Raw genomic sequence first — 13,058 nt, forward strand, 5'->3', positions numbered from 1 at the left:
TGACGTAATTTACACATCCCCATTCTGAATCCATAGAATTTTTTTTAATATCGCATCAAAACAAATGATCCAGGCCGTTCATTCTTCATATTGAAGAATCAACTGACGCTAATGTTTTTGCTGCCGAATTAGTTACATTTTCGCCAGAAACAGACCGTATCAAATATGAGTGACTGACTGTCGTTATAACGATACAGAGTCAGCTCCCCGACAATACCGCAGAGACAGTTTGTTTATTTTTGGACCACAATGCTACAGCATATGAGACCATTTTAAGATGTTATTCTCCATAGTAAAAACCCTCTGCAACCTGCAGGGGGATGAAGGGGAGACGTCAGGACTTCGGCCCCTAGAACAGCATCAGTTCTACAGCATTCTGTGTCTCTCTCAAAGGCACTCTAACTGCAATTAGTCGGCATGCAGGCTCCCCCTTTCAATGCATGCACACATGGACCTGCCTTTCTCTGCACTGTAAGAGGGCTGCAGATTCATTTATAATAGATAATAGATATTCATTAATCCTCATTACTATTTGTTCAGCGGCATACACAGGGGAGGACAGATGTGAACCTCCAGGTGCCTGGAGCTCAGTGAGCTGAGAAATATGTGTGCGTATCTGCGTGCGTATCTGTGTGTGTGTGTGTGTGTGTGTGTGTGTGTGTGTGTGTGTGTGTGTGTGTGCGCGCGCGTCAGTGTGCGTGTCTGTGTGCGTATCTTTGTGTTGCGTGGCTGTGTGTGTAAATATGTTTTTGTGTGTAAAAAGCTAAGAGACTCTTTGGTTGTACAGTTTGTAGCAAAAAACTAAACAAAAACACATTTACTATAGATATACTGTATATGCACAAAATTAATTGACAAGGGACGAAGGACACTTTATGATTTCAATTTGTTAACTTTAGTTACTATTTGTCTAAACACAATACAGTTTCACTCATCCTTTGTAATGCCTAGTTTAATATTTTTTATTTCAGTTAGCTAAAAATCTTTTTTCTCCCATTACTTTTCATTAATGATAACCTTGGCTTGCACACGTGTCTCTCTGCATGTATGAGCACTGCAGCAAGACAAGATAAGATACAGTATGTGTGTGCAAGAATGCATGCGTTTGTTTGTCTATACTGTATGTGTAGGAATATGAATGTGTGTCTCCATCTGCTGTAGTTGACATGAATGTTCTCAGTCTCCATCTGTAACCCTAACGGCTCGGTGACAGATACAGACACACAGCCCGACAGTCACAACATCCTTGTGAAGTTGGATGTTGTGACAGACTCAGCTGTAACCGATACTACACAACGACCGGGGGTCATGCGTACGACCGCAGCGAGCGAGCATCAGATTACGCAGCACATCAGCAAGGTCAATGCAGACGCTGCGAGCATGAGTCATGCTCCATTTATAGCCTGTTGTACGCCAGTGTCACTCGCCCAAAATAGCTGATTTACAAGCTCAATGTTGTTCGGGCCGTAGCTGAGTAAGTACAATGGCCGTCGGGGACTTGCAAGGTCGCTGGTTTGACCCCCAGTGCGCCCGGTCTATGCTTCGATGTGTACCCGAGCAAGACACCTGACACTTAACAAATGTGATGCGCTCATCTGAGCATCCATCGGCTGGGTGGATACGGGCGGAAATGTCCTGTCCCCTGAGGACCAGTAAATATATCCCTTTCCCTTTCTGTTCATTTAAAGATGTCCTGGTGCATCCACTTGCTAAGAGTGTTCTTTTGTTTCATTTTGGTGGGTGTGTGTGTGTGTGTGTGTGCCTGTTTATTACAATGTGCTTGTCAGGATTGTCATTGGATAAGTTTGTCACAGTAATATGTTTATCCAGTAAATACATGAAACTGGAACAAGAAATGGGAAATGAAATATAACCACAGACATAAATTAATGAATAACAATAATGCATAATGAAGCTGCTCACATGGTTTCCTCTCATTTGAGTACTAATGGGCCTGTTAAAGAACGGTCCACCCTCCCCATTTATCCAACTCAGAAATGTTAAAAGAAAATTGCTCCTACGGTATCTTTTACTTTACAGAATCAGAATCAGATTTAAGGTTTTTGCACACTTCTTTTCAGAAGAATATCGGAGCGAATTTCGGGGGACGTAACAAAAAAATCAACTTGATTGATTTTTGTCAATCACATTTGCGAATATTTCGTGTGTTTTTTCGGACAGTGTTTCTAGTGGGGTCTAGTGGGGTGTTGGTGACAGGCTTATGATATCCACCTACTTACTTTCTGATTCGCAAAATGCAGCAAAAGGCACCAGTGTGCAAACACCTTCATTGTCAGGTCACAGGGTTACAGTGGTAACAAAGTCTGTGAAATTAGTTTTAGTGCGGAAGCTCCATCGTTTTGTTATTTCCAGAATGTAGTGGGCTTCGTTAATTCCAGGTTTTAGTGACCTAGAAAAGGTCAATCATGCTTTTGCCTCCTCAACGTTCAGATGACTCCTTAACCCCCCTTTTGTCCTGGATATAGTAGTCTCTCTCACTCTCTCTCTCTCTCTCTCTCTAGACAGACAGACAGACAGACAGTTGACTAACATCAAAAGAGGGCGCTGTTTTTCCTTTATTTTTTGTCGATGTGTTCTCAGATTGTGGTAAAAACAACAAACAGAAAGCCACAATGCCAGCCGGTACACAAAGCAGCAGCGAGTGCTCTCTAAGTGCTGCTTCATTAGTGCGATCACTGGCCCATTTCCTCAGCCTCTTTGCATTGACTTCCATTTAGTTTCTCAATTGATTTTTCAAGTTCTCACTTATTACTTTGAGGTGCTGCACACGTCTTTCAGACTACCAACGCCCACACTTAACTTAACAAAATACATTGTTCATAATTATACGTTATCTGTTCACACAGACCCACACGACTTAACACAATACATTCCTCATATACAGTATCTGTTTACAAAGTGCAATATCCCACACATTTACAATTAAGAATTATCACAAATTTGTCAGACTTCAAGGTTTAACAAAATACATTGTTCATAATTATACGTTATCTGTTCACACAGACCCACACAACTTAACACAATACATTCCTCATATACAGTAGGCCTATCTGTTTACAAAGACAAGTGCAATATCCCACACATTTACAATTAAGAATTATCACAAATTTGTCAGACTTGAATGATCATTTTGGTCACTTGTGCTGATCGACCCGGCAAAGCTGCTGCTGTATTTCTTACCGTCCTCTCGCAAATCTTTCATTCTCCTCTTCCTCCCCAAATTACCACCAGCCCCCGAACCAATACCGCTCGGTGGCAGACGTAATTACTCTGTGATTGCTTTTCTTTGTGATGACAGACAGCACGCGAGCTTGCCAAGACGAGCCCCTCGCAAAACCGTGTGACCGTATAACTCTCGGGACGGCCGATTCCGATTCTGCAAAAGCCTTGCTTCGTAATTACATCTCGGGACCTTTGAGCCCGCTTTGATGCAAATACACGGCACGTACAAACGGGAGGCGGAACTTTGACCATTCTCAAAAGTCTAGACGGAAGAATCAGAGGACGATCAGAGCCTTGCCATCAGGGCCAATTAGACTCGGGAACAATCTGCCTCCGGGCGCTTAAGGAAGCAAATCAGTGCCCTCCTCTTAAAAAATCTCCACAGACTGATGTAATGGTGTTTGGTATTCTCATCACGTACCTCTGAATGGACCCGCAATTTAATTACCCGCAAATTAACACTCGGGATTCGATTACGTGGGCTTGGCTTTTTATTGTACCGTAGTTTCATCATCATCTATATTTTCCCTGTGTTTTTGTATGCTACGCGTTGCTTTCTTTCATGCAATATTTTATGCAGATTAACATGCACTGCCCAACCCCAGGTAGAGCCAATATGGATACCTGAATGATTTCATTCCACTCACACACACACACACACACACACACACACACACACACACACACACACACACACACACACACACACACACACACACACACACACACACACACACACACACACACACACACACACACACACACACACACACACACACACACACACACACACACACACACACAATTTCACAAAAAGTCAACATAGGGAGGAGTGTAGAAACAGCCAACCCCATCTCTCTCTCACCTTTCTCACAGGTGTCTCCTCCATAGCTGGGCAGACAGAGGCAGATGAATGAGTCAACCTTGTCAATGCAGGTGCCTCCATTATCACATGGATCAGACTGGCAGTCATCGACATCTGAGGGGGGGGGGGGGGGGGGGGGAGCAGGAGAAAAGCACAGCTCATTATGACAAAAAACATAAGGACATATAAGGACTGCTCAATAACTACTGCAGTTAGCAGGAAGTGCTTTAACCGCAAGTCCAAGACAAAGCATCTATTAAAATGAATAGATTTTCAGCCCTGGTCATAAATTAAAACTGTAAAATGCATCGCCATGGGGCCCACTGCGAGACAGTCAGGCACATCCTGTTCCACCTCGTGGAAGTGTAATAGTGTTTTAGCATTTCTCCTGACTTATGATCGTTCTATTAGAAAACAGGACGGCGTTAGAGGACCTTCATTATGCCTCGTGGAGTTTAACGTCTGCTATAGACAGCCATCTATTTCTCTCTTCCTCTCCTTCTCTCTTTCTTTGTTTTTGCTTTTTTCTTTGTTGTAATTCTTTTGCTCTCAGGGCTAATGTATGCGTTGCCGCATGACCACCACGTTGCTCGATGAACATAAGTGGTTTTTCAACCCACTTCCGACACGTCGTACCTTGGCCACGTGACGGAGTTAAAATTAGGCTTCAACTCCTCCGTGACACTCTTTTTAATGACACATAAAATGATGAAGTAGCTTGGCCAGTTGAAGAATGGTATATGTTTTGGCTTTTGTTCACAGCCATTTCCATTCATCCTGGTCTGGTTTGTGCGCAAGCTATTTCCATTTTAACCATTAAGGTCTGTCAGCAGAGTGGATTTGTTCTCCATTTAATCTGTTAAACATTATGTTTATTTTACAATATCTCCGAGACAACAACACATTAAAAGTCACAGAAACAGCATATGGATGAACGCTTTAAGAAGCTCAAAGAACACTCTGCCTTAAGGGTTACTTAAAGACTGGCATAGGAGTCACATGCAGAAATACCTGATCTAAAAGCTCACAATGCCTCGCATTGCTGCACGTTGTGAGCTTGTAGATCTTCAATTTTCGGCGCGCGACTCCCGCCAACCCGGCGGATTATAAATGAGGCTTAACGCTGAGTGACAGCAAAGAGCTTAAAACGCACTCGGCACACAGAATTAACATGGCCGATAGGCCCCCTTATCCAAGTCAATGACAACTCTTTGCACCACAAAGCTCAGTTATTTCAGGGGAGGGGGGGGGGGGGACAGGTTGATTGACAGTGTCTTTGTTCAAATTAGGGGGGTAGTCTAAGTCTAGTCGGCAGTGGCTCAGGGAGTGGAGCAGCTGTCTGTGAACCGAAAGGTTCCTGGTTCGATCCCCGGCTCCTCACAGCCTCGTGTCAAAGTGTCCTTGAGGAAGACACTTATCCCCTGACACAGTGGTGGTTCTCAGGGTCCAGGGAACCCCAGGGGTCCTTAAGCTGGTTCCACGGCGTGGGTCCACAGCTATATTGATAGTTAGGGACCAAATGCACCCGTACGGACGGGCCTGTAACTCTGAGAGTGTAGTGTACGAATGGAACCAAATGGACCCGTTCTCAAAGTGCAAGTAAAGTCCTTTGATATTGAAAAGGTTGAGAAAAGCAGAGCAATTACTGTATGTGGTGGGACACTCACATTCTGTTCAAGGCAGGAAGGTGACATGATTAGGGGACCATTGCCTCTGTGCCGAGAGGCTGAGAGCGGCGGCTTCAAACATTTTAAGTGGCGGATAATGCACCTGAAAATTACTCGCTCCGGTCAATAGACTGACTGGCCTATACTTTGTGCAATGATGGGATGATGAGCTTCACTTCATGTCATGATAGCAGGGTGTGTGATTATAGATTACGGATGATATAATCCCCATCTAGGAGAGTACAGTAACAGTACGTCAACATCATGGAACTTGAAACATGCCATATACTGATAGATACTGTATCTCACAGGCTTTCAAAAGCGGGGGCTGGAGGCCAATTGGGAAAGCAATGTAAAGTAAGAAATAAAAAAACTTGGCTGCTATATGACGTACAGTAAGCCAGACGTTGGAGGGGCTAGTGCCCTTCTAAAATATAGTCGATATATACGCATTCAAATGCTCACAAAATGTCATGTTTTATGATTTGAGACCTTGTAGATGGGAACTATTTAAATCTTTTGTTTACCATTTCGCAAAATCGCAACAGAGGCGAAACGTTTAGGAAGTTTGGGAACCCAAGAGAGATCTTATCAACTGACCTCTCACCTCAGCCTATATACTATAGCATGACCTCATCTCACTGCCCTTCAGTTCACCTTTCCACCCTGGCCTGCACCCACGCCGCCACCACCACATCCACACAGCCCAAAGAAAGGAGATCCTCTCATCCACCTCATCCATTATGCAGGGAGAGAAGAGAGAAGCTGCTCCTCCAGAGACGGCTGTGCAACATTTCTCAACAAATCCATAAAACGGCGCATCAGCTGCTGTCAGTCAGTCAGCGCGTCCCGTCTCCATCAGCGTGTTATCGGGTCGTGTCTGTCTCTCACAGCGCTGCCGTTTCGGTGGCGCTGTACGCCTCCGTTCATCGGCTCCCCTCTCACCTTCCTTGTCGTCTTTGATGAACCTCCCACATATATCCCTCCCCTGCTGTGCCTGGCTGCCGTGTCAGCGTGGCAGGATGAAGTGCCAAGCGCGACGACGCCCGCCTCTGCTTCGACGTGCCCTCCTCCCTCGTGAGTCACGTCGGGGAAAATATGCCCAGAAATATGCTCACTGCATGGAAGTTATAGAGATGCCTCTGACCTTTTGACAGAGACATACAGAGTGACAGAGAGAGATGTGTGAGGACGCTGGCGCTTGTTGGACGCCGCTTCTCCATCTGAGTTTTAGATTATAGTTTTCTACATTATTTAGCAACTCCGTTTTAATACGGTGTCCCCCAGGGCTCAGTATTTGGCCCCCTCCTCGTCATCATATACATCCTCCCTCTCTAGGTCAGATCCTCCGCCATGCCACCATGGACTTCAGTTCCACTCCTACGCAGACACACGGCTGTACCTCTCCACCAAAGCCATCACCAGTCCCCAGCCACCCACTCCACTCTCACTGCCTGCCTCACAGACATAAAAACATGCATGACGCAAAAGAACTTTCTCAAACTAAATTGCAATAAACCGGAAATCATCATCATCGGTCCCAACTCCCTGCACCAATTACACCAGAGGTTTTTCACTAAACATTGACGGATCCACTGTCACACCCTCCTCCACCCGCATCCGCAACCTTGGCATCATTTTTGACCCCACCCTTTCATTCCTCCCCCATGTTAACATAGTCACCAAAACCGCCTTCTTCCACCTCAAGAACATTGCCCGTCTCCGACCCTCTGTCATTTTCCGCAGCTGAAACACTCAATCCACGCCTTTCATCACATCCCGCCTTGATTACTGCAACAGTATCCTCCACGGCACCACCTCCAAAGTCCTCAATAAACTGCAACATGTCCAGAACTCAGCTGCCCGTCTGCTCACCAGTACCCGTTCCAGAGATCATATTACACCAGTCCTCTGTGACCTTCACTGGCTACCGGTTAAACAAAGAATCCACTTCAAAACACTCCTGACCTACAAAGCACTAAACAACCTGGCTCCCCCCCATAATTCTGTGACCTCCTCAAACGTCATGATCCCTCTGGCTCCCTCAGGTCTGGTGATGCAAACCTCCTCAACGTCCCCAAGACCAAACTCCGTACGTGGGGTGACAGAGCTTTTTCTGAGATGGAAAAGTAACAAAGACTTGGGCTGCATCAATTATTTTCTTATCGATGACTTTTTCAAATTGTCAAGAAGCACAGTTTTTTGGAGGGAGAATTTTGTTAGGAACGAATCAACAAGAAAGATTATATAATTCTCCCTATAGCTTTGAATATCTTTGAAAACAAAAAATAAACATTTTATTCCCCCCAAAATGGCCTGTTTCTTTATAGTCAACTAAACAGATACGTTGGCATAACCTCTAATAAAGACAGAGAGAGACGCTAGAGACACGAGACAGAGTGTGGAGTGCACACACTGCAGACTAGGGACAGACATTCCATCACTGTCTCAGTGTCTGTGCACTCTGTCTGTGCTTGCAGCTGTGTGTGTGTGTGTGTGTGTGTGTGTGTGTGTGTGTGTGTGTGCGTGCGTGCGTGCGTGCGTGCGTGCGTGCGTGCGTTGTCATTCACATTGTCCTGACTTTGTCCTATACCCTCATGTCTGTCCTCAAATCTCAGCGTACAAAGATCATACTGGTGGTGGCTGTGCATGTTCAGCCCACTTTCTACGAGTCCTCACGGTGTACTCGACATCCACTGCCAACCATTTTCCAAAGCATACTGACGTTTATAAGTTGAGGGACTTGTGACGACATGTGGCGGCCACAGTAAAAGGTGCCCCGCCTCACTTTTACATTTTTAATTTTATTTAATCTCTGGATACGGTGGGATCCCTATCTATCACTGTACAATCCTGTGTTCATTTAACTCTCTCAGAGTTACAGAACCGTTAGTCATTTAGCAATTTACAGTAAGCAAATGTCAAATGCAGAGAGACAGTGTACTGTAGTGCCTCAGTAAACTAGGATCACAGGTAAAACAAGCATCTAGTATCAGTCGGAACAATTTACTACATTGAACTATCCGTCTAAATATTTAAATATTGCATTTATATAGCGCTTTTATCCACTTTACATAGATTGTGAATTACATTCACCCATTCACACACACACACACACACACACACACACAATGGTAAATGGTAAATGGTGCATTTATATAGCGCCTTTATCCAAGGCGCTTTACATAGATTGTGCATTACATTCACCCATTCATACACCGATGGCAGCGGAAACCATGCAAGGCACCAACTAGCACATCGGGAGCAATTAGGGGTTCAGTGTCTTGCTCAAGGACACTTCGACAGTAACTCTGGGGGAGCCCGGGTTCGAACTGGCAACCTTGCGGTTCCCATCCAGGCACTCTACCCCTGAGCCACCGCCGCCCCTTACACACACACACACACACACACACACACACACACACACACACACACACACACACACACACACACACACACACACACACACACACACACACACACACACACACACACACACACACACACACACACACACACACACACACACACACACACACACACACACACACACACACACACACACACACACACACACACACACACACACACACACACACACACACACACACACACACCCTGAGCCTCTGGCCTCTGAGTGAGCACAACTTGTGTTTTCTCTGTATATTATGTTTTGTATATTTTATTTTTGGCTACAACATAATTATAGAAAATGTACCAGTAACCCCAGTAAAGCAGTAAAGGTGGAATTCTAAATAGTATTATCCTTGGTATAGTCTATCTATGGTACATCACTACTGTTGTTTTAGCACACTCATTAGGTTTTTACACAACGGGTGTGTAAAAAAAGCAATCTGATTGGTAGCAAAATGCTCCGCGTGCTCAAACCAGCATGACAGCACACAAAGCCATTCCCAAATGAAATTATCACAATATAAAAATCTGCTGCGCTGATCAGACTGAGTCTCGGCAGAGCAGAGTAAGTGTCTAGGCTAGCAGTTTGCATGTGAAGTTGGCAGACGTACTGTAGTAGCTAAATCTCACATTATTTTATTGTTTTTATTTCTATCGAATACTTATAATAGGACAGTGTTCAGTTTGCTTGTGCAACTATGCCTAAATAAATAAATACAAACTAGTATGTTAGGGAGAGACTAGTGGAGAAGAGATCCAGTAGAACTACATAGAACTTAAGTCAGTATAAAGTCATTCCGAATTGCATATAAGATTATGCTATTTTAGCTGCTATAGTGGTGTTTTTATGCGTGTGTTTAAAATACAATGCAAGCTAAAGGAACACCCACTGACCTGTATCCTACGGATTAGAGAAGTGTCCCAGAGTTGCTTAGTTTTGTAAATTAAAAGATTGATTGACACTACACTGAATGAGTATACCACTGTCCTCGAATTGAAACAAATATGTGCTAAAAAGAAGAGCGCATCATTTAAAAACAATTTCACTTTAACTAAACCTGTTAAATTTCTTAAAAATCAGATTTTTAGTCAACTAAAAACTAGACTAAAATTAAAATTACTTAGGACTAAAATGTGACTGAAACTAGATGGAATTTTATTCAAAAGACTATGACTAAAAGCAAATGGACATTTTACCTTAAAAGACCTTGTGTACAGTAACGCCAGAGCAGTCCGCTGCTTTTGCAGTTGACAAAATCAGGTCAGTTGGAAAAGGGCCAGCCAGGCTTGGACAGAAGACGAGCAATTTATTGACTTTGGAGGAGCTACAAGAACGATGCCCTGGGAACCTGGCCTCAGCCCTCAGCCTGATAACCTGGCCTCAGCCCTCAGCCTCTGAGAACCTGGCCTCAGCCCTCAGCCTCTGAGAACCTGGCCTCAGCCCTGAGCCTCTGAGAACCTGGCCTCAGCCCTGAGCCTCTGAGAACCTGGCCTCAGCCCTGAGCCTCTGAGAACCTGGCCTCAGCCCTGAGCCTCTGAGAACCTGGCCTCAGCCCTCAGCCTCTGAGAACCTGGCCTCCGCCCTCAGCCTCTGAGAACCTGGCCTCCGCCCTCAGCCTCTGAGAACCTGGCCTCAGCCCTCAGCCTCTGAGAACCTGGCCTCAGCCCTCAGCCTCTGAGAACCTGGCCTCAGCCCTCAGCCTCTGAGAACCTGGCCTCCGCCCTCAGCCTCTGAGAACCTGGCCTCCGCCCTCAGCCTCTGAGAACCTGGCCTCCGCCCTCAGCCTCTGAGAACCTGGCCTCCGCCCTCAGCCTCTGAGAACCTGGCCTCAGCCCTCAGCCTCTGAGAACCTGGCCTCAGCCCTCAGCCTCTGAGAACCTGGCCTCAGCCCTCAGCCTCTGAGAACCTGGCCTCCGCCCTCAGCCTCTGAGAACCTGGCCTCCGCCCTCAGCCTCTGAGAACCTGGCCTCCGCCCTCAGCCTCTGAGAACCTGGCCACAGCCCTGAGCCTCTCTCTGTCTCCGTCTGCTGTGTCAGACTATTGGCATGTCTGACTATTGGGGTGTCGGACCTAGAGGTGTCGGATCACTGTCAAAACTTTTGTCTGGCTAATGTCTTGTTGTTGTCGGACTATTGGGGTAAATAAGACGAATTTCTATGGTCAGAATATTGGATCACCGGACTAATGGTGAGTCGGACTATTGGTTGTCGGACTATTGCCGGTCGGACTGTTAATTGGTATGTCGGAACAAGTGCATGCACACGTCTATTAGTCAGTAGCAGCATGGTAATTATGGTTAGTTCCCACCGTGTGAGCAGATGCACACGCAACTCACTTCACATGGCTTTTTAAATCTTCAGAAGAAAATCTACTCTGTCCAAAAAGGCCTAATGGAGCTTAACAATAATCTTTTCCCCAATTTCATATTCCGTATCTTATGAATTATGCATACATTTTGAGCCTCCAGAATGTCGCTATCCAATGATTATCCACAGAGATCATCCACTGTGCCAAAAACAACAAACCACAGGGTGACGGGGAACCGCAGTGGTTCGTCCCTGCATACTTTATTGCCTTTTTGACTAAGGCTTCAAACGGGTCCATTTGGTTCCATTTCTACACTCTCAGAGTTAAATTAACATTGATTTCACAATATAAATTGGGGTCCCAGAGATAGAAATTAAACAGGTTGAGAATCACTGCTAGAGCCGTACAAATCGTCTCTTATGGCTTATGGCCATAAGAGTCAAATTGTGGGGTCCTTGACATGAAAAAGTTTGGAAACTACTGATTTAGTAAAGGCTGTGTTTTCCATTGGGTGTGTGATGTCGCCCCATGTCTGAGTTGAGAGCCCTGCGCCGGTCATCAGCCTGTGCTACGTGCAGAGAATGCTGCAGAGGCAATGGGCGGAAATTCTCTAAAACTGGCAAAATAGCGGTTCTACAAGCTCACAACACGTCACGCTGTGGCACGTTGAGAGCTTGTAGATCAATTATTTTCGGGGGCATGACCGGCACTTTTTAGCTACTGAAGGGCATACAAGATGGATTTCTACACAATGCTCTCAATGCAAAATGCCATGCGTTCCGAGTTCAGGAGAGTTTGGAAAAAGGCAATTCTCCTGAATGCTGCGTACGGATAAGGTATGGAAATGGAGAATTTGCATTTCTTTCAACATGGTAAATGCTGCATTCATGGTCTGGAGAGGGCAGTTGTTTTAAGAAAAAGTTTCTCCAGCACTTTAGTAAAACAGAAAATACATTTTCAGGTTGGGATACCAATTGTATCCAATCAAGAAGAGAGAACTCCCCAAAACAGTTTTTGTCTATCCCCTGATTGCATAAAATTGATATTCCGAGTCCTATAAATGTATTTGCTGTTCACTACAGCGCCGTAGAGATGCTTCAGATCTGTAAAATATATCACGTAACAAGTGGGACGTGTTCCTCAGTCATGTTGCAGGTCCTTTGGTGTGATCCATAGTCAGGCAATGCCCTCTTGATTGTTTATTGTATTACTACTATACTATACATGATACAGTTGATGATGCTGCGTGTTTGGTCGTGTAAATACTGTAAACTAATTTAAACTTTTGATTTATTTGTATTTTTATTTGTTTATTTTGTCTATCCTTATTTTTTATTATGTTTCTGTGTTCATACTCATATCCATGAATACGTATTCTGTTGTTGCTTGTGTTTGTATTTGATGTTTTCTGTGTTTGTAAAAAATCTAAAATAAAGTACTGATCATAAAAAATATATATATATCACGTAACACACTACACCACCGTTAATGCTTTGAGACACGCAGAGTGCAAAGAACCTTTTCACTCTTCACGGATAAGCTTCAAAAAGACACAAAACAA

At 44.7% G+C, this 13,058-nt stretch overlaps 1 protein-coding gene across 2 annotated transcripts in view; it reads right to left on the reverse strand.

The window, feature by feature from the left end:
- LOC308324979 (neurocan core protein-like) overlaps positions 1 to 13,058 on the reverse strand; it is a 108,566-nt gene that overhangs the window by 11,523 nt on the left and 83,985 nt on the right. For both annotated transcript variants that reach the window (XM_080777344.1, XM_080777343.1), the window contains exon 14: positions 4,109 to 4,222. In XM_080777344.1, the coding sequence (XP_080633470.1) occupies positions 4,109 to 4,222 (114 nt within the window). The remainder of the gene's footprint in view (positions 1 to 4,108; positions 4,223 to 13,058) is intronic.

The sequence above is a fragment of the Protomyctophum bolini genome, assembly GCF_963924005.1.
Source record: "Protomyctophum bolini genome assembly, chromosome: 12".
Classification (NCBI taxonomy): Eukaryota; Metazoa; Chordata; class Actinopteri; order Myctophiformes; family Myctophidae; genus Protomyctophum; species Protomyctophum bolini.